This window comes from Grus americana, chromosome 31 (genome assembly GCF_028858705.1).
Source record: "Grus americana isolate bGruAme1 chromosome 31, bGruAme1.mat, whole genome shotgun sequence".
In the NCBI taxonomy this organism is placed as follows: Eukaryota; Metazoa; Chordata; class Aves; order Gruiformes; family Gruidae; genus Grus; species Grus americana.
Genome location: NC_072882.1, coordinates 2,508,483 through 2,529,617, shown reverse-complemented (window position 1 = coordinate 2,529,617; position 21,135 = coordinate 2,508,483). Strand labels below are relative to the sequence as shown.

The window sequence follows — 21,135 nt, the reverse complement described above, 5'->3', positions numbered from 1 at the left end:
GCCATTTTGTCCCTTCGACGGAGGATGCGGCGGGGGCGGCCCGGCGCGGTGCTGCTGCTGCTGCTGCCGCTCCTGGCGGGCTCCCTGCCCGGCTCCGCGGCCCCGCAGACCTCCACCGAGGGTACCGTGGCTCTGCCGCGGCGGCGGGTGTGGGAAGGGCCGTGGCGGGCGGTTGAAGGGCCTGAGGGGGCAGGCGGGGAGGGGGCAGAGGGACGGGCTGTGGTGTCCCACGGCGCCTCACAGGGAAAACTTCACCTGCACCACCTAAATCAGATGAACTTCTAAAGCAGTGGTGACTGGAACCCGCTTACCCTCAATGTACAGAATAAATCCGTACACAAGACATAGGCATGTAACCAGGTGACATACGCGCAGTCCCAGGATCTCCAGACGCTGGGCTCCAGCTGCAAACATCAAAGTCCTGCAGCAAGTAGCACTGTACATCAAAACAAAACCAAAACACAAACCCCAAATGCTGCTAGTGCACCAAAAGCTCCATTTTCCAGTTTGAACAATATAACAGACTGTTCTGTTTTGCAGAGTGCGGACAGCGGCCGCTCTTGGGCGGCATCTCGGGATCCCGGATCATAGGTGGAGGCGACGCTCGAGCTGGAGCATGGCCGTGGTCCGTCAGCCTCCAGGTTCACCAGGCTGGCGTGCAGTTTGCACACGTTTGTGGCGGAGTGCTAGTTAATAAGAATTCAGTAATTACCGCTGGCCACTGCGTTACAGGAAGGACGTATGTATTCATGCTAATACCGCTTTTTATTAAGCATGAGGGGAGCGTAGTAGATCAGCAAAGCGTCGCCCGTGGTACCCCTGAACAAGAGGCAAATCAGTGGACACACACAGACCACGTTGTAGCGCAGAACCAAGGAGCAGACCCAAACTATGCGGCTCTTGCTCACTGATACGCCCCATAGGAGGGACCGGTCCTGGCTCCAAGGACTGTCCCTTTGTCACCTTTGCTGTAATGATGTGTGGCAACGGCCGCCAGCCCAGCCCGGGATGGAAGGTTACATCTTCATGAGTCAACATCAAGGTGTCTTGGATACGCATTTGTGACGTATCACTTCTGAACAACCTTCGTTCCTGTTGAGAAAGGGTTTGGGTTTGATCTAGATGACATTTTTGTTAGGTTGGGGGCTTTTTTTTTTTTTCCATGGAGCTTTAGTTTTTCTGATTAATAATCACAATCCATTAGTTTTAACGCTACTTCCATTTTTTCTTGTTTAACAGAACCAACAATTTGGCACTTAACTACTTTTTTCTTTTTTTGGTGGACGATATGGTAAAACCACTCCTTAGAACAGGCCTTTTAATTGCACTTACAGCAATTCTGCTGCATTTCAGCTGTCTGATCACTGCTGCCTTTTCTGTAGTCTTTAACGTAGTTGCAGTTGCAAGATCTGTTTGTGCAAGTTGGTATGAGCCGTGTTGACATAACCATGACCCGAGGGCAACTGAACTGTAAAAATCTCTGAACTTTGGAATTTTGTCATTTATCAGGACTTCGTTAGATCAGCTCCTTGTTTCTTTAAATGCACTTTTACAAATGTTAATTTAGAGAGGCATTATATCAGAAATAATAAATTTTTATCTTACAGTCTGGGGAATTTTGGAGGTTTATCTGAATTTTATAGCTTGCCTTTTGCTCATCACAGGCCAGATTCAATTCCTACTTAATATCAGAGAAGATTTTTTTCGACATACTTGAACAGCGATCAGGTCTGAATGACCCTGGCCCTATTTCTAAATTTAATCTTGATATTCATTATTTGTAACTTCTATTGATTGGATTTCCCAAATCTAGGTAAAGCACGGTCTTTATAAGCATTGTGGGTATAAGCCTACTTCCTTTCTGCAAAATAAATCCTTTTTTTTTAATCTTTTTTCAAAAGAATATCTCCTGAGTGGCCTCTGCTGTGATGGGGGTGGGAAGAAAAATCTGAGTATCAGCTTAAATTGTTAATCTGAATTTTTCTTAACAGCCATAACCAGCTTTAGGGAAACTGAGGGTTCAAAACGGACAAAATGGTAATTAGCCAAATTTGTTCCAGAAAATATTTACTACAGAATTTTCAATGTATATGGCGCATAAGCCAACAGTAAAATGACCGGTTAAAAGACCGTCTTCGAGAAATTTATTTAACCCAATTGTAAAGAACAGATGGATTCTCTCTTAGGGACCCAAGTTCCTGGAGAGCTGTTTTGGGCGTGCATAACCTTTGGAAACACGGCGAACATGCAGTAAAAAGAAATATAAGAAGCATCACTGTGCACCCAGAATTCAAGAGAGAAACATTTGAAAATGACATTGCGTTATTTCAACTTGACCCCGCCGTATGCTACAGTGACTATATTCAGCCCATCTGCTTACCTGCCCACCTTTACCCCTACATTGACAACGAAACAGAATGTTTTATAAGTGGTTGGGGACGTACAGCAGAAAAAGGTAAAAGTTTGCTTGTGTTGTTGATCAAGGTACAAGCCACAGAACTAATAATCGGGTTCCAGTCCCTCAGGCTCACTGAGAGAACCGAATTTGTCCAGGTTATAGTCTCTCACGCGATGTCGATAAATCCTTCCGCAACCGAGTATCTGCTTTCAGTATTTTTTCCGTTCGAAGCAGATTAGATCTACACAGGTGTAACCAAAGGCATACATTCTCTTGCCTTTCTTCCATGTATAACACGAAAAAAGGAAAATAAACGAGCCTGCCTTTCAGATTCATGGTACAGCTACTCAACGTTGTCTGCTAGGAATAGGCTTTTATTGAAAACCAACAATTCCGATGCTGGGCATTGTGAGCCTAGGGGTCCCCGTGTATTTGACAAATTCCTGCACTCCCTCAAATTCTCTCTTCCTCACAATGACTACATACTGATACGATGTCAGTTGGTGGGGTGCATCTCTCCTGTGTGGAACTCTGAAGGACAGCTGGGGCTGCGTACGCTTGTTTGATAAGTCACCTCTGACGCTGTGAGCAAGGCTAGTGCAGTACTGTTATCATCGATGTTTCTTCCGAATAACAATTGCAAAAACTACATCAGATCCAAGTCTGCAAATCCTTAACCCACGTAAATTTAAATCCATTAGAAGCAGGCACAATCTGTATTACGTACGTGCCTAAGCATGTATAGAAACGTGCTTAGCTAGCTAAACAGGAAAAAAAGAGCCAGTAAGCATTGCTACACACAACAGCGTAAGTATTTTACCTTTCTGTGTGCTGTCTTCCATTACAGGTAAAACTTCGTCTGTGTTAAAGGAAGCACAAGTGGAAATCATTCCTTCTAGCGTCTGTAACAGCTCTGACGCGTACGGAGGTCTGGTTAACACCAACATGATTTGTGCTGGCTCTCGATCAGGAGGCACCGATACCTGTCAGGTAGGAATGAATGAACACGGTGCCTGACCTGCTACTGTGGAAACCCTCCAGCCCGAGTCTCAGGGCATTGTGATGACTGGCAGTCGTAGCATAACTCATTAAAATGGCACAAATACTAAAGAAAGCATGTCGAACTGCAGAAACAGCATCATAAATAGACAGGAGAGATGGTGATTGCAAAGAACAAAACATCTCAAAAACATACACAAAGAATTCAGTGATACTCTAAAGACAAGGAGAAAGATCACAGACACATTTGTATTTATACGCCACTTGCCACAATGATGTCACTCACTGATACATTACACAAACACGTGTGCATGCACACACCTATCACTGTACCTATTGCACGTGCGAAGCATACAAGCACCTTGCCCAGCTTTGTGCTTTGAAAGAGAGCAGCAGCACTGAAAGGGATACGGTTCAGTGATATGGCAGGATTTTTATTTAAGTGCTGAGCAATCAGTATCTCTCTCTCGGAAGACAATTCTCAGGTCAAAAGTGCCAGGATGCGAAAGAGACATTTATAATTAAATCTCATAAGGTGTCTGTAAGTACTTTGTCTAATGCACTTCCTGTTTCCTCAGCATGTAGGGAGGTGACATAGCAAAGACTCAGAGCTCTGTATTCATTGCTGTGTTTCTTGGTGCTCATCCACTGTGTAGACAATATATTGTCAGTATTAACTGTTGAGTAAGAAAGTTTAGGGAGATGAGCCTTGGCATGAAAAGGTGCAGAAAGAAAAACAGCAGAACTTTCGTTCTGACACTGAAATGAAATGCTATTCTACTCGAGTTAGTATCACCCAGCATCCCCGAGTTTTACCTCAGTTTGCCTGTACTGCTATCCACCTATTACTGTCGTCGTTACTGTCCACTTAACTTAGCTGATGCAAAAAAGTTAATACAAAAAGTGGATGCATTACTGACTTAATTCCACGTTATTTCCTGGAAGGAAATGTATGTTACTAGTGTTTTATATTTATTTGCAGGGAGACAGCGGTGGACCTTTAGCGTGCTACCATCCTAGTACCAACAAATACTATCTGATAGGGATCGCGAGTTTCGGACTTGGCTGTGGCCGGCCAAACTTTCCTGGGATCTATGTCCGTTTGTCTCAATACAGAAGATGGATAAAATCTGAACTGCTGTTGAGCAGTGAGGCTGTGAACCCCATGAGCGTTACACTTCCCATCCTTCTGACGGTGATACATACCGTACTTGTGCAGACTTTCTGAAGGGACAAACCACTGTGTCCTCGGTGTGGAGGTTTGGTCCGCCTTTAGAACTGTGAAAAGAGGCTAACTCCTGTTTCAGAATAAATCTAAGAGCCAAAGAACATACACTTATTTTTTAGAAGTCATGTTTGCAATTGCGTTATCTTTTTTGTTTTCTGCCTTCGATATCTGTACTAGCAGTAGCAGAAATGAAAACAGCCTTGATCCTAAGAATGAGATTGAATATAGCAATGTAACCAACTGAAAATACTCTTTTCCTTCCCCATTTCTGTGCTTTCCCAGCTATCAGGAGCCCAAGCACTTCTGAAGAACACTACCACGGTTCTGCAGATGGTGGATACACCCCCTCTGCCGGGTGAACGCTGGCAGAGCACAGAAGGTGTTCAGTCAACGGTGGCTCGGCTGGCTGCAAACTAAAAAGGAAAAAACTGAACTGCAGAAAGATAAAAGGTATTCTCCACTAATTATTTCTAGCGATGACTAAAATTTATGCACAAATAACTTAGTACTCTGCTGCAGAAAGGATACGTCAGATCAAAGATCTCTGGGTGCTGTTTCACAGACTAAATATTTATTCTTGGCCACCGCAAAAGACTGGATACCGCACGGCTGGTCAGAACCGCTGCGGTACTACGTTAATTAAAAATAAATAAGGAACATCAGAATTCGATTTTGGCGACTTTATTTACCAAGGTCAAAATTTGCAACCATCTAATTGTTTCAACAAGTATTTACAATTCATAGAAAGCATGTACTTTTGTCTGGAGATAACCAGCAGAACAGTATTAGGTAGGTACTATATCTCTTACTCTCAGGATATAGATTTTATTCTCTTACAATCTAGATTTTGAAGTAAATCCAAAATGAGTACGTCATGATAAGTGATTACTTAAAGAGCAAACTCATGTTACTGTTTCATATTTCCATGATGAAAAATAAGCTGCTCTTTCCAAAACACTATTTTAAGAGGATAAAAATTTACTAACGTTATGTCTGGCAGCACTACATTTGTTTCACTTGCTGAATACAGAAAGAATCGGCCACCTTTTTTTTTATTTTTATTTTTTACACTTTTAACACTTGATAGCTTTTTTAATTATTATTCTGTATTACAAAAGAAGGTAAAGGAACAACAGCACACAGCGAGGATCAAAATACCATACAGAGGAGTTACCAAATGAGTTTCAGTACTGCAGGTCAGTACCGTACGCTCAAACATAGGGCAAATAGCGTAGAGACGCCTGATGGGAGACAGAGCAGAAAGGTCCAGTTCTCTGAGGGGCTGAGCACGTTCCCAGGTGTTTGTTCTTCCTGAAATTCCACTAACAGAAAAAGGAGGCACCAAACACCTCTTTTGGAGCGGTTCCCTAATGTCATGACCTTCTCAACCTTGCCCATGCTTTTTTGACATGATCGCGAACAGAAATGTATCCTCGTTTGGTCTCAAGGAAACGTATTGTGGATCATGTCCAGAACAATCATCTACTGAGAAACTTCAGAAAAAAAACGTATTTTTCCAGCCCACTAGCACTGTGATTGTGGAATGCAGTCCTTCTCATACCATTTGCAAAGAGCTCTGCTTGCTAAGAAGTCCATTAATTCAAACATGAGTAAAATAAAAAATACTGACTGACCATATGATAAGCATTACACATCTAGGGAGTGAGTACATCTTTTAATTTCATTCAGATCTGAGCTAGCACAACACACACACGTAGCTCTAACACCTTTTGAATAGCATAGTCCATAGTGCAATTCCCGCTGACATAACTGGAAGCAGGATTCAATCCTAACTATGGAAAATAGTGTATTTATTATTCATGCAATAAGCACTGCATACACATTTTTCTATGTCACAGAACCACAGAATCACAGAAGGGCTGAGGCTGGATGGGACTCGGGGTCACCCTGTCCAGCCCCCTGCCCAGGGGGGGCACCTGGGGGTGCCACGGCCAGGTGGCTTTTGAGTATCTCCAAGAAAGGAGATTCCACACCCAAAAGAGTCCTGGATCATGAAAACATTTGATTTTCACCTGAAACAAAATGATACAAACTAGGATCTCTGATAGCAATCAGATCTAATGTGCAGATATTATCAACTCTGGGGAATAAAAAGCCCTGATCACTTTTTTTTTTCTTTTTTTTTTTCCCAATACTCTTTAGGATCCATTTTTTTGCAAGTTCCCTACAGACATACAAAATTAATTCAAATATCTTCTACACCAAAGAGGATCTCATTTGACTTTGTACTATCCATAAAAATATATGCTTGAAAATCTGGTTCACAAAATATTTCATTTGTTTACTAAAATGAAATATATAAATTGTCAAAATACGTATATAAACTCAATTTTAGAATTTGTAAAGATCACAATTTAGCTATAAAATATACCAACCATCTACCTGTTTTCAATAGAATATTTTCTTACAAAGATACCATTACTTTGCAAAATATCGCCTACCTTACAAAATTAGTCCGGAAATTTTGCACTACTTTCAGCATATAAACCATATATTAGAACCTCATTAACCCTTTGGTATATATCTTGAAATTTTTATCGTTCTTCTCCTATTTGGTTTAAATGTTCCAAAGCACAGTAGGATCTCCAGACAGAATAAGCAATGCGTGTTTAATTGTATAGATAATCAGCACACAATTGATTTTTCAATTCTAGATCTTTATCATGCCCAGCAACTAAGAACAAACTACTGTGAAATCATTCTTCAGAAACTTTTGTCCACCAGTCCTCATCCTACCACGCTGTACTTTAAAATACTCTGATGTGTTGAATTCTCTTAAGAAAAGCCAACACCTTATTTCATGTGCCTCAGACATTTTCAGGACTAGGCCTCTCCCTGCTCTCTGCAGCTCCGTTCCAAATTCGATAAACACAGCAAACATTGGAAAGAAAAAAAAAAACCCCTCAACTTTTTAAACTGTCAGCTGAGAAAGAGTAAACATAATTTATACCTCTAGCAAAGTATTAGCTTTTTTTATCATCTGCATCTGTAAGTAACAACTTACAGGTTAAAATAAAAATATTTACATACAAATAACTGAAAGAAAAAGTAAGGATTGAAAAAGAGTAAGAAATCAAAACATATACTGGTTATAAACATTACTAATAATGTCAACTATGGCAAGGATTCCATTTCACCCACGTTTTAACTGTAACCAAATATCGCCTCTGTTACAAGAGTTATTAGTCGAAATTTTCAAAGAAATTCTAATCGCCTGCCTCGTAAAACGTGACTGTCCTTTTACTGTAGATGCAATCTTGACTTTATAAAGTTTCCAGTTGTGCCAGCAGGAATTTTGGTGAGGTTTTCTTGTTTCCTTTTTGTACTTTGTCACCAACATGTTGTAAATAAAATCTATATAGTCTTTAAGTTGTGAAATCTAGGTAGAAAAGTTTCATTTTTGACCTTTCATCTAGTTTAAAAAATTCAGTATAAAAAAAAATTCTCCTCTGAAATTTAAACAGTCCACAAAAGTTTTACCTTCTTTTCTTACACACTTTTATGACAGTAAAGATCTTTCAAAGTTTTTAGCTCTTCAATTAGAGTTTTGTTCTGATTTTCCAGGACCGCAACTCGATTTTCCAGACATTTAACATACTCTTTCTTCTTTCTACGGCACTCTCGAGCAGCTTCTCTGGAACAGACAAGCAGAAGTAACTGTTTATTACAGATTTGAGATTTGTCTGTTTTGCGAATGCTGAATGCGGTTCTGAGCAACGTGAAAGGAGGGAGCTGGCACGGCCACGAACACAACAACCCGAGAAGTACACGAGGACAAGTGGGGAGCATGAAATTTAGCAGTGTCTGGTAACACACCCGGTACTTGATCTGCAGGGAAAAACCAATTTGTTTTCTCCAAACTGCGCAATACAGAATGTGCAGCATGTTTTGGTCAGAATTCCCAATAGTTTAGTTGCTGGATGCAGCATACTGTACTGACAGCGCAGCCAGAAAAGTTAGCTTGCAAGACTCCTAATTCGTCCTTTGAAGATAATATTTCAGCACATTGAACTAACAAATCAAAGCAGCCCATGTGCACTTACGTACCTGTTCTTCATCAGCCTTATTTCTCGTTTCAACTGCGGATCATCTGTCTTACTTGTCTGTGATGTCAGAGTGACAGGAGATGTCATCACCACGGTCTGAGGAAGGGATGTGGTAGTCGGTGTGGTGCGGATCTGGTAAGTCTGCATGTCTCCTGATGCAGCTGTTGCCATAAAAGCACAAGACATCAAAACACGGAGGCATTAGAAAGCGGCACTTGCGTTAAGGACGGGTACTTTGAACCACTTCCGGAAGGCGTACTCACTCTGCACAACCACCTGGTTGCTGGGTACGAGTATCTGCTGACCATCCGACGTCTGCGCGTACTGCAGTATTGTTGTCCCAGGCTGAGTACCGCCAGCATTTGTCATCGTTAGTGTCTGCAGACCTTGCACACCATCTGTACCCGGGCTGGCCAGCTGCAATCCGTTTGCAGCAATGGCAACTTAAAGAAAAAGGAACACGCACAAAAATATCTGTAGCTGTATGTTCTAACATAGAGATCAAGGTAAGTCCGTAGGCCGTACACCTGTTAGTGTCAGAGCAGGTTGCTTTCTGGTTCACGAGCGCAATGCATGCTAGATGATAAAAGCAAAGGCACAAATCCCTTTTCTTGCTACCTCCCCGACACCGCAGGAACACCTTTTGTGCGGCCCTGTGATCGATGTAATGGCATCTTTGCCGATCTTACATTTTGGACTAAATCTAACACTACAAGACTGCTACATACTTCGTAACAACATCCTTTGAATGTCTTGTCTTAATATGCAAAAATTAAGATAACGCAGCATTGAGTTTAGCTGGAGTCTTTAGATACCAGTCTATTTCCACGTAATGACAGTACTATCTTTATTAACTGTTAGATAAATAACCAAACCTTCTGCGTTTCCTCTTAGTCAAATACATAATGAAAAGAAAATCTGTATTTTGAGGCAAGTTGAATAGAAAATGTGTCCAGCCAGGCACATATTTTGTGTAACGTACTGTACTGTCCAGTGCTCGTCTGGTAGATAGGCGTGGGAACGGACATAGATGTAACAGTAGAGACACCGGGACTCTCCTCATCTCCTTTCCTATCACGTGGATCTTCAGAAGAAAGATCTTTCAGAATTTTTCTATAAAAAAAGAGTTTCTTTATCAGCTGTAATACTAGGAAAAAAATTACAAATCACTGCAACGACAGTTACAAACAACTCTATCCCTATTTTGTATTACAGACCTAGCAATTTGATGTACAACAGCTTTTGGAATTAACAAAGTTTTGTATGAGGTGACTGCCTCAAACTCTTTCTGTAATTACATTCCTGTAGTTTATATAGTCTAGTTTTTTAATTAACTGTTTGAATCATTTTAAGACCTAAAAGCAATTCAAGTTGGCTGCTGATTTATAAAATACGTGTGTGCAAATCAGCACAAATTCCAGATTCTCAATCGTTATCCTCTAAAAGCCTTAGATGCTTGGACTGAAATGAAAAACCTGCACCATTTACAGTAGATTTCAGTAATCTCCAGAAAAACAGAGGGCTTGGAACTAGCACCACAGCTGCATCATTTCATTTCAGTAAAAGCTGCATCAGTTTCCACCATAAACATTTTACGGGAACATATAACTGGCCTATTAAGAGATTTTTCTGATTTACAACTTGATCCTCTAATTCTCTCAAGAACCGGCTTTGTATATCCAATTAAAAAAAGGTTTGCTCTGGTGTCGGAATAAACTAAAAAGGAGTAGATTACTACAGGAAAGTTTAAAAATTAGATCTTTTGCTCTTTCAGTACACAGCGAGACTTTACATTTCTTTTCTGCACTTAATTTGTCTCTTGCCCGGCTTCTCAAACAACCCACATCCAATGACCACAGACACAGCTCTCCCTCAAGGAAGAACCGATGGAAGCGTGACTCTTACACACCTTACCCCCAGCCAAACGATGAATTAGTGGCAGTTACAGGAAGAGAAAAGCAGAACAGACAACGCCTGATCCCAAACCTGCACAGCCAAATGGTTCTCCCACAGGAGCTCTGCTTACAGCTCCTCTTTCCTATCCTGGCTACCGTAACTGAAGACTCAGAATTGCTCTGTTCCACCACCATTTTTGCAGACAATAAAATCCCTCCTAAATTATTTGTTCTGGTACATAAATTCAAGATGAGATAAAGGCATCAGAAAGTACCAAGAAGAGTGGATAAAACAATCAAAAAATGAAAAGCAGTGGCAGAAGTGGGAACAGCAATCGCAGACGGGAGTATCAGATAGGTTCATAAACTGTCTTAAAATTTTCAGAACGTTATTGTAAAAAAACAGTAAACTTTGTGTTAAGTTTCTAACAAATTTATTATTTCAAAAGCTAGGATGTGGCATTTGACTACGCTCCTCATTTCAGTAAAACGATACAACGGAGTAAAATTACAGCTGATAAGTGATTTTCCCTATACCACGTCATATTGAAGCTGATCTCCAGTTAGTTAAGTCAAAGTTTCCTGGTAGTGAACGACAGCCAACATGGCATTCTCAAAACGTTTACTGCATGAACAGATCCAATGCATGTTTCAAGAGAAAGAAAACAACTCGGAGGTTGGTAGAATATATGAAGCTGTTGAAAGAAGTTGCTATTTTGGTTTCAAATAAAAATACAAAATACATATAGTACTTACCGGTAAGATGGACGACGAGCTAAGATGCCTCGAGCTTTCTGTGAAGAGCCTATGCTGTCTGATGAATCCTGAGAATCTTCGCTCTCAGACAAAGAAGATACCTGAAAAACACATTCCATGTGGTTATCTGGTACACTGCCGAAGAAATACCCAGAAGAGATTACACATTTCAATTGTACATGAGTTAAAGCTGCACGAAAACAACACAAATGCAGCTAATTACACAGGGAAAGAAAAAAAGGTGGATTTCTCCACCCCCTGCCCAAAAAGAAAGCTCAAGAGATTCTCCCAAACTATTTATCACATTAAAAGCTGAAAAACGTTCACCATCTGAAGCCAGCTGTTCTAGCTGGATTAAACTGCAGGATTAATCAATCCAGAAATTTTAAAACAGCCGTGTGAAGAAATACCAGTGGTTTACTATTTACATAAAAATCTTACAAGCCTGACTATCTTAGTAGCTGATGTGGTCTGAAAAGGTGAGCCACTCCCACATGTGGATTTGTCTAAGGAGGTGGTGGGAAAGGAAACAGAAATTCCATTTATGTATGGAGACAAACATATAAAATACTTGAAATCTTTTATGCAGACAGAGGAGCGGTGTATTGTGCTGGTCAGAACCTAAGAGTCAAATGAAAATACTATCTAAGGCAGCAGCATATCAGGGAGTAAATATGTGAAGTATTATCTATAATTTTCTCTTTATTCCAACGTGTCTTCATCCAGTTGGCAAGTGTTATTTTTTTTTCTCTGATGCTCCTTATTAAACACAAGCTAACAAAAAAATTATTTGTACTTATTTGTGTGCCAGCAACAAGAAGTCAAGAAGAATGCATGAAGCTCTGGGAAAAGCATTTCTCACTTAACTGCTGCTACACAGACAGAAAGAACAACCTACTGTCACCATTAAAAAAAAAAAAGCTGCTCATGTATTACTTTTTTTTCCCCGTTTGAGCAACAAGGCCACGATGTTCATAAATTATAGAAAAATAAAAAAAAAGGAAAGGATAGAGTCAGTGGGGACCCTGCAACTAGAACATGGTGACGGGAAAGGGATTAGTGGAGACTCAAGTAAAGACAACCTCCTAAACCAAATGCTTAACTGCTTTCAGCAAAGAGAAACGTGTTTTCTTTTCCATGATCTGATGTCAGAGGAACAATGATAGCTGAAAATGCATTATTGGTTTACTTTTCATGGTTTATCAATTTAATGTTGTATGACTAGATAAGTAGAGCACGAAGGATCAATGACAAATTAATGTGTTTTAGCATGGTTCCTTGAGTCATTCGGCCGGCCAGTGCAGTTATTTCACAGTGTAAACCCATGCTGCCCAGAGGGCTCCGCAGCCAGGGACTGAAGGAAGCAGTTAACAGACTCGACTGTCAACTCCCTGGGGCACCCCTCTGAAGTGGCTTGTACAAAAATCACATGGCGAATGAGTAAGACACACAAGTGGAATACTTAGGTACCACAGGAACTGAGTTACAGCGTACACGAGGTGAGCAGTCAACAGTTCGTTCACCATCATTCAGGTCTACCTTTTCCAAACACTCTCCTCTTATTTGGGTATTGAAACACACTGATTGCACGGCTGTTAAGAGCACCAACTAAAGAGTTGTGGGTTTATTTTGGTTTTTTTTATAAAGGGAGGCAATGTCAAATAGTCTAATTTCAACTCCAAAGGCAACTTTAGCACTACAAATAATTCCAGCATTAAGAACGATGTATCCCCAAAATACCGTCACTGGATTGCTCGCTCGCTCTTGCAGCGGGGCCAGCAAGGCTGCGCTCTGGCAGAGTTAGCTGAGCCAGAGAAGCCTTTACAAGTCTTTTCACGTACATAAACCAGAATCCTCGGTTGTTTAATAGATGCTCTGTAGTTACCTGCACTGTTTGCACCTGGGGTGAGTGGATTACAGAAGAGGACTGAGCCGTCTGAATGACTCCCTGGACCTGGACTTGTTCTCCAGGAAGCTGAACCACGGTCAGGGGAGCAGGACCTCTTAGCGACATCTACAACAAATCAAAGACGCATTAGCAAAAGCCTTTGCTCCACGGTGTTCAGAAAGTGTGTATACATGTAGGAAACTAGTGGAGAACATGCATTAGCAGAAGCTTCTTTTAAGCCTAATTAAGTCACAGAACATCTCCTTTCAGATGCACGTTTTGGAGATACATATCTGCACATGGAAGAGGCTGAAACAGTTACTTATTTGCCTTAGGCTGCGGGGGGGGGGGGGCGGGAATCAAATCTGTAGCATTATGTGCAAAAGATTAAAATGCTACAAATTCAATACATGTAGTTCTAAATGAACCACAACGAAGCAGACTCCTTCAGAAGCACAACACTGAGACTAAGTGACCACAATTGCTTTCATTTAACTCCATCCATACGCACAGATAAAGCCCCACATTTGTGGCAGTTTATTTTTTTAAGTATTGATTCCATTTTGAGAGTGTCATAGACTTAGATAAGCAGAACTAAAAGCACCTAATAAGTAGCTTTAATTCTCACTGAAGTTAATAGGAGTTTAGGGCACTAAAATCTAAATCAAGGAGAAATGATCAACAAGGCTGCGGGCTTAGGACAGAGCAGACTAACAATACTGGAGTCATGCAGGAGGTAGCATGAATAGCACACATACTCGGTGTTCTTGGATTACTATTTTTAAGCAACCGCTATGAGGCCACAGTTCAAAGATTTCACAGAGAAGAAATCACAAGAGTTAAGTTTAGCAAAAGCTGACCAATCTACTGCGAAATTCAAGGCACGAGGGCCGTATGAAAGACCCCGGCGTGGAAAGGAAACTGAAGGAGACAAGGTAAGCACGCTCTGGACAAGGAAGAACAAAGAGCAGATTTTTCCAAGTAAAAATTATGGCATCTGTTCTTTAATGTTTTAAAACGATCCATTTCAATAAATGTAGCTGGAATCTAGGTTTAACTGACAAAAAGTTAATTACTACTGCTACTCCTCTGTAAAATACTTTTTACAGTCTAACAGATTTGTATTTTTGATGTTGAACTCGCACGAGCCTTTGCACTTAAAAATTGATTAAACAAGGAGATGCATAAGTAAATAACCAGTTTCCTCACCAAATGCCTTCACTACTTTTATTAATCTGGAATATATGAAAAGATGAAGGGATCATTAAAACTCATACAGCTAACTTTTCGTTTAATACTACTTCTGTATCGTATATGATAACATTGTTACACAGGCAACCTTCTAGAAAAACAGATCAGAAAACCATGCTGTAAACAAACAACAGGATGTTGCTGATATTCCTGTCTTTGCCTCACGCAGTTATCTAAATTTTGCATCAAAATCTACAGGGTAAACAGTGGATGAGCTGCAGAACTTCACTGTTTCACAGGACGGTTACGTCGCTGTGGGAGCGGACTTTGCCTAGAAAGAGACACTTTTTCAGGTGCAGAAAGTTGAATTCAGGATAAAGCTCTGAAAGTGTTGTTACCTCGCAGTAAGTTTGTCAAATTTCCCACTTCGTATGATTTATTACATTAAATACATTCATGTTGGGCTAAAATCCAAGTGTTTCCATGGTGCTGAGCACCCAGGATTGCCATTACTACAAAAGGAGCTGTAAATGCTTTTTCTGAATAAAAAAAAATAATCAAAATTAGGCCCTCACTCATTACTAAGCAGCTCCTGCATGTCAGGTTGGCGATGATTTCAAAGGATGTACAATCTAACAAAAACGCTGGGCTGCATTTTTGCATTGTACAAGCACAAAAAATTAATTTTGGTCTTATGAATACAAGCCATTCTTATTAATTTTGTGTTGTCCATCAAGAAACAAGTAGATTTTTCTCAACCTTCTTTTGTTTTTTCTTCTCTGTGTGTTTCTAAAACTCAAGAATTACTGGAGTTTGTGGTACATAAAAAATGGCTCTTAACTACCTCAAATGTTTGCTGAGATTTGGCCCAGGCTTTACCTGTTGAGCAATATGAGAGAGCTGAGCTGCCTGTAGTGTTGTACCTTGTACAGCTGATGTTTGTGAAGGCGTCACTGAACTGTTACTGCTGCTCTTGTGCACCTCTTCCATAATCAGCTACAAGAAAAGTAACGAGTTAAATTCAGTTAATGATAAATTTGAACAGCAGATAGGCGCCCAACTTTCAGCGACGCTTTAGAGAACCTCAGTGCATAATGCTTCTAGCCTCATTTGGATGTTTTTAATTAGTTCTTTGTCCTTCCATGTCGCTTTCTAGTATGGAACAGCACTTCCCCTGCGATACCCCAAGCGTCGTCGTGCCTCCCTACGGGGGCAAGAGGGGAAAGGCACAGCGGGAGCCCTTCCACTGCCTCGCCCCGTGGCTTTGGGCAGGTCGAGCGCAGCGCCCGGCATGCCGCCCCCGAGGCCTCGGAGCCCAGAGCAGCACGAACCCCCGTTTTGGAGCAGGATACAAGTCCCGTTTCACCCCAACAACACCTGCAGTCCGACTGTCTGTCAGCGCTGGTTCAGACCTACCCCATGCTGAAGTTTACTGTCAAATGTATTTACTGAATTTCCTGGGTTTGTGTGAAAATAAACAAGTCAAGTCATGAGGTCTACGAAGAAAACCAAGCTGAAGCATTTATACTAAAGAATGTCTTGCTCTAAGTAAAATAAAATAATTCTCCAAAAGATTTTACCCAAGCTACCAGCCAAACCTATTTTAAAACATCTGAAGGTGTATAAAAACAAAACAGGGATTCAAAATCAAAGCACAGAGAATACAGTCTTGAATTTTAAACCCTGCAAAAGTCACTCCGTCTTCACAGAATACAGTCAGTAACACTTCTCTTGTTTCTAAGATTTTATATTTAACTGTTCAACGTGTCTTGACAGCATCCCCCCTCCAATATTGGGGGATTTAGTGATGTGAAAATGCATGCTTTTAGGTGGGGTGAGTGGGTGGACCAGCCTAGAGCATTAAAAGATGATCGGTGAGTGTTAAACATTTTGTCACAGAAGGTTTGAAACTGTTGAAAGGACAGTTGCTATGAGACTGGAAATTACATTTCTTTCTGTGGAAATGTGAGTCATTGATTTTTCCCTACTGAGATAAACCACAGCTCTTGCAGCCTGACGTATACTTAGAGGGTAAAAAGTCAACGTGCACCAAGACCAGAATCTTGTTCTTGCAATCCTTACTCATCTGAGGAGTCCCCTTGCAGAACTCCTCAAATAAGTTACTAAAACAGGACTTTGTGGAGAGAAAACCGATGAAACACTGATGGTTGGGTGATACACGAAACCGTATCCTTTACAGCATGGAACAACGCTCTCCGCCATAGGATACAGCTTCCCAACATACTTATCTCTGTAAACGTAACCCAATTCATCCATAGCGTAAGCTGAGGCAGCAAAATGAAAGCTTCACTTTAGAATAAAAAGCCCATGGGAGCAAGGCAGCGCTTCAGCTGTTCCCGGCTTCTGGAAACCTTCAGCTAATCAAAACTATCCCGACTGCCTTTGCTAAGATTATCACGTCGCTGCTGCTGCTAATGCAACTGTGCTTTTCCCTCCGCCTCGGCGAGATCCCGACTTCACCCTGCGAGAAACCAGCCCCGGGGCAGAGCAGAGCAATGCGATTCTAATTTTCTTTTTTCAGTGGCTACTGCTGCAGTCCTCGTCTGAAAGTCCGAAGGACTGTTTTGGCTTTTTTTTTTTTCTTTTCTTTTTTTTTTTTTAAAGGAAGAAAATTGAGACCGGAAATAATTAAATATCTCAAAGCTATAAAAAAAAACAACCAAAGAGCAGAATTAATGACAAGCATGTATAAGGGACCCAACTTTATATACCCCCTAATGTAGTTTTAGGGTTTTTATAAAGAAAAAAATCCCCGTTTTGTACCCCTGCAAAGGAGATATACTAAGTATCACAAGTAAACAGGGCACTGTCAAACTGAAATCCAGTCTACAGCAAAAATTAAAATAAATTTCCAGTGCTACAGAAATACCCAATTCATTTCAGTAGTGCTAAACCACATTCTCTGTCTCTCCCTCCCTCTTTTACTGTTTTTCTCTGCCTTATTGTCCCGTGAAAGATTCACAACAGCACCAAAATAGACTGCAAGAAACAATGAAACCGATAGATACAAAACCACCCAAAATAAACAAACCGGGGAGAAAGCACAAAGGTTTTTGCTGATCTTTCTCTCACAGGTGTGAAGCCCTACTTACAGGAATAAAAGATAAAGTATTTCCCATTATAAATATGATTTTTCAAGTTCACTTCATCTCTGCTTGCTCTGCAATATTTAACTAAATATTCACCCAACATCTTTGTAAAATAATATTAATAAAAAAAGGTTTAGCAAGCGATTTTAACAAGGTGAAAATCACTACTGCTTCTTATATCCTCCACTGGACAAAGGAGGTGCAATGCGCTATCTGGCCTTGCGTGACTGTCTCGCAAGAAGACTCACGTGCCTCTGTCTTGTTAAAACAACTTATTTAGCTGGAAAAACACGATTTTTCCATTGGAATAGCCCTCTGTGATCACCTGAAGCAGCGATTACCATCAGCTTTTAGACAGTTCCAATGAAAAACCTCAACCTGCAAGCTCTCAAGCTTAGAAAAGAAGCACCAAAGCCGGAAAATATATCAGGTTTTCAGCTTTTTACACCACCGTTAAAACTACTTCCAACAACAGAATATACGTTTAGCTGAAACCAGCTTCGGGGCGAAGGAAGAATTTTTCCTCTTGTCAGTACTCCGACATGTAATTCATAACGGCAACACCCGATGATTTATTAGCCAGAAAATAATTATCGTTCCAATCTGTACGAAAACCATTTTTAATAGTCAGATAGGTAAGGATGATGCTTTTCAGAATAAAACCAGTGTCTCCACACGGCTACATCTCAAAAGTCATTTCATTTAAATGAGAGGATTCTGCAACAGCAGCATTATGAAGTTTGTTCTGAAGGACTTTTAAACTCTTGAGAATTGGCTCTCTCCAGCCGAAGAAACTCATCTCACCTTGAACATGAGTTTGAGTCTCAAACATCAGAAATAGGAACGTCGCATTTCATTGTGGGCAAGTTTAATTTAGCATCCCAAAGGTCATACATACCCTCCTATACCTTCCTGAGTTTGAGCTACCACTCAAGAACCACTACAAACCCTACAGGGCTGAGGAGTATCAATTAAAAAAGAACAAATAAACAAGAAAAAAAACCCATTCCCACAGCTTTCACTAATCCTGACAAAAAATACCCTAAACCGCTAAAGAGACGGTCCACTCACAGACACACTGTGCCTGTGCAGCAACCACCTGCACAAGATTTTACTCTGAATCGCTCTGAATAAGGTAATGGAATATAAAAGTCGTACGTTAAGGCCAAGAGAAGTGAGCTGTAGTGCGAGAGCACCAAAGGAAGAAACCGAGTTCTGTTTTGCCCTTTTACATCTAGCAGATGAAAGGCCTGAATGGTATTTCAGTACTGAAATATTTTAAAAGGCAATTAATTTTTTTTTAAGACTTTTTAAAGTCAGAAATCAAAGAATACTGAACACAAAGTTTTATTCTCAAATACTAAGTAACTAGAGCCACATAGTGACATATACAAACGACAAAGTGATTTAAAACGACGAAATTACACTCAAGTAATCTGGTGAAATTTTGGACTCTCTAATGTCTCAAAATAAGCTGTCTTCACAAGCTACAGCAGTTAAAATACTATTTACTTAATTTTGCAATTCAGACACTTTGGGGAAAGTTTTTTCATCCAGAAGACTGACAGAACTCCAGTTTTTTCCAGGAATCGGTGAAAGACAGAGGCAAAGGACAGCACATCCTACCAGTTCACGCCAGAAAGCAAGCGAGGAGACTTGAGTCAATGTACCCAGTTCCAGTTTTGGATCCCATTCCACAAACACACACAAAACTACTCCTTAAAACTTCGGGAGTAGTTTCCATGTGTGTTTTCCTCCACTCCCCCCTCCTCAGCAGGAAACAAAGCTTGGTGAGCATTCCCATGGCAAGCAGCCTCAGAACTAAAGGTCTGCAGTCCAAACCCACGTATGCTCTATGGACATGAGGGATCTTGATATTTGTGAGAGGGAAACACAAATCTGCAGTTTGCATCCAGCCACCTCGAATCGACCCGATGCTCATTGCTGAGAGCATTGGAGGACACGGCTCACAAAACCGGTACTCGGTCAAAATTAATGGGGGAAAAAAGAAATCACTGCCATCCACGGGAAACCGCTCCGGTTTTCTCGGTCGATCTCAAGGGTCCCTGGGAAGGACACCACCGCTGCCCCTCGACTGAAGACCCAATCCGACAGGGCTGAAGTCGCGACCCGAAAGCTGCGCGCCGGAGCCCAGGGCCTCTGCCCACCCCCAGCCCCTGGAGGCTCCTCCGCGGCGCCGACCCTACCCCGCGACCCGGGGCGGGCGGGGCGGTGGAACCAGCACCCGGGGCCACGGGCCGCCCCTCCCGCCGCGGGGCGAACAGCCCCAGGCCGCCCGGGGAGCGCGGCGCCTCGGGCCCGGCGCACCTGGCTGGGGCGACGGGGCGGGAACTCCCCGGGGGTCCTCCGCTGCGGCCGCCCGCCGCGAAGGGGCGAGGCGGGCCCCGGCTGAAGGGAGCGGCCGCGCCGCAGCCCGGTCCCCGGCCTGTGGCAGGACTCGGCCATTCCCTCGCGGCCCGGAGGAGAGCGGGCTGCGGGGAGGGACGGCGCCGGGCGCCGAGGGGAGCGGCGCGGCCTGGCTGGGCCTGGCCTAGGCCCGCGGCCGGCGGGGGCGGCGGGAGCGGCCGCTCTGGGCCCGGCGGGAGCGGCCGCTCTGGGCCCGGCGGGGGCGGGGGGGGGGGGGGGGGGAAGGGGCGGGCGGGCCGGCCGAAGGGGAGGGGGCGGCCTCCCCCGCCCGCCCGCGCCTCGGCGGCGCCCGCTCTTACCTCAGAGGCCCGCCAGGCCCCGCCGGTGGCCGCGCGTGGGGAGAGGAGCCGCCGCCGCCGCGCCCGTCTCCGCCTCAGGAAACCGGCGCCGGCGGCATCGTAAACACGGCGGGCCCGCGCGGGACGCTCGGGGTGGGCGGGCTGCGACCATAGAGTCCCCGCGGAGGCCTCGCCTAGAAATCCCCACCATAGAGTTCCCGCAGCATAGAGCCCCGGAGGTGGAGGCTAGAGCGTCCGCTCTAGGCACCGCCTCCGCCCGGCGGTTTCCAACCGCGGGTACCATAGAGAGGCGGCGATAGAGCGCCGCGGCCGGCCCCAGGGCGGGAAGGCGCCGCCGGCGGCCCGCGCAGCGCCCCGCGCGCAGGCCCAGGCCCGCTCCCGGCGGGCGGCAGCCGTTATCCGCCGGCGGCAGCGGGGGCGGCTTTTACCGCCGCCAGAGGCCCCTTCTGGCCTCCGCTTGTTCTTCCAGGGGCGGCCCCGGCCTCGCCAAAGGTCAAAGCGCGAAGGGAGCCGGGGGGAGCAGCGGGAGGGGAAGGGGCTCCCGGGAGGCTCCTGCCCAGCGTCCCCGCACAGAGCGTGCGGATGACAGGAGGGGGGCGGCGGCTGCGCTGTGCTACACCTTCCTCTTGCTGCTGCGCCCCCCGACACCGTTTCGTTCGCGGTTTTCACTGAGGTTTTAGTTTCACTTCGCCGACGGGCCCCTTCCGACGTCCCTCCACCCCCACGGACGGCCAAACCCCCCCCGCGGCGGCAGCTGAACCGCTTCTTTCCGGGGAAGCCGAGTACGCCTCCCGCCCCCGACACCTCCAGGGCTCCTGCGAAACGCTTCTCTTGCCGAGAGTTAGGCAAAGCTTTACCCACCCCGTTAGTACTGAGC

The 21,135-nt window shown here is 43.5% G+C and overlaps 2 protein-coding genes and 1 long non-coding RNA gene across 7 annotated transcripts; 2 read left to right on the top strand and 1 right to left on the bottom strand.

The window, feature by feature from the left end:
- The first annotated feature begins 24 nt into the window (after positions 1 to 24).
- Positions 25 to 4,648, top strand: TMPRSS12 (transmembrane serine protease 12). The gene is made up of 5 exons (XM_054806868.1): positions 25 to 121; positions 541 to 739; positions 2,187 to 2,455; positions 3,246 to 3,388; positions 4,380 to 4,648. The coding sequence occupies exons 1-5, from the start codon at positions 25 to 27 to the stop codon at positions 4,623 to 4,625; spliced, it is 954 nt and encodes a 317-aa protein (XP_054662843.1). The 3' UTR covers positions 4,626 to 4,648.
- A 642-nt stretch (positions 4,649 to 5,290) lies between these two features.
- ATF1 (activating transcription factor 1) lies at positions 5,291 to 20,552 on the bottom strand. Of its 5 annotated transcripts, none has more exons than XM_054806988.1 (8): positions 20,259 to 20,552; positions 15,302 to 15,418; positions 13,229 to 13,357; positions 11,344 to 11,444; positions 9,675 to 9,805; positions 8,956 to 9,135; positions 8,694 to 8,853; positions 5,291 to 8,280 (listed from the first exon to the last, which is right to left on the bottom strand). In XM_054806988.1, exons 2-8 carry the CDS (start codon positions 15,410 to 15,412, stop codon positions 8,136 to 8,138), a joined length of 957 nt encoding a protein of 318 aa, XP_054662963.1. In that variant the 5' UTR covers positions 15,413 to 15,418; positions 20,259 to 20,552; the 3' UTR covers positions 5,291 to 8,135. The 5 variants fall into 5 exon arrangements, with proteins under 5 accessions (XP_054662963.1, XP_054662966.1, XP_054662961.1 ...); XM_054806991.1 differs by having other exon boundaries at positions 15,346 to 15,418; positions 20,259 to 20,524; XM_054806986.1 differs by lacking the exon at positions 20,259 to 20,552 and adding an exon at positions 19,861 to 20,119.
- On the top strand, positions 13,634 to 15,935 carry LOC129198036 (uncharacterized). Its single transcript, XR_008574422.1, has 3 exons — positions 13,634 to 14,166; positions 14,681 to 14,826; positions 15,579 to 15,935. It is a non-coding gene; the product is annotated as an uncharacterized LOC129198036 (long non-coding RNA).
- Positions 20,553 to 21,135: the final 583 nt, after the last annotated feature.

Coding starts and splice junctions, on each gene's coding strand:
- TMPRSS12 (XM_054806868.1), top strand. CDS start 25: ATGCGGCGGGGGCGGCCCGGCGCGGTGCTGCTGCTGCTGCTGCCGCTC. Junction 740..2,186: donor CACTGCGTTACAGGAAGGAC/GTATGTATTCAT, acceptor ATTCTCTCTTAG/GGACCCAAGTTCCTGGAGAG. Junction 2,456..3,245: donor GGGACGTACAGCAGAAAAAG/GTAAAAGTTTGC, acceptor CTTCCATTACAG/GTAAAACTTCGTCTGTGTTA.
- ATF1 (XM_054806986.1), bottom strand. CDS start 19,998: ATGGCCGAGTCCTGCCACAGGCCGGGGACCGGGCTGCGGCGCGGCCGC. Junction 15,419..19,860: donor CGCCCCGTCGCCCCAGCCAG/GTGCGCCGGGCC, acceptor CTTTTCTTGTAG/CTGATTATGGAAGAGGTGCA. Junction 9,806..11,343: donor GCTCGTCGTCCATCTTACCG/GTAAGTACTATA, acceptor CTTTTTTTATAG/AAAAATTCTGAAAGATCTTT.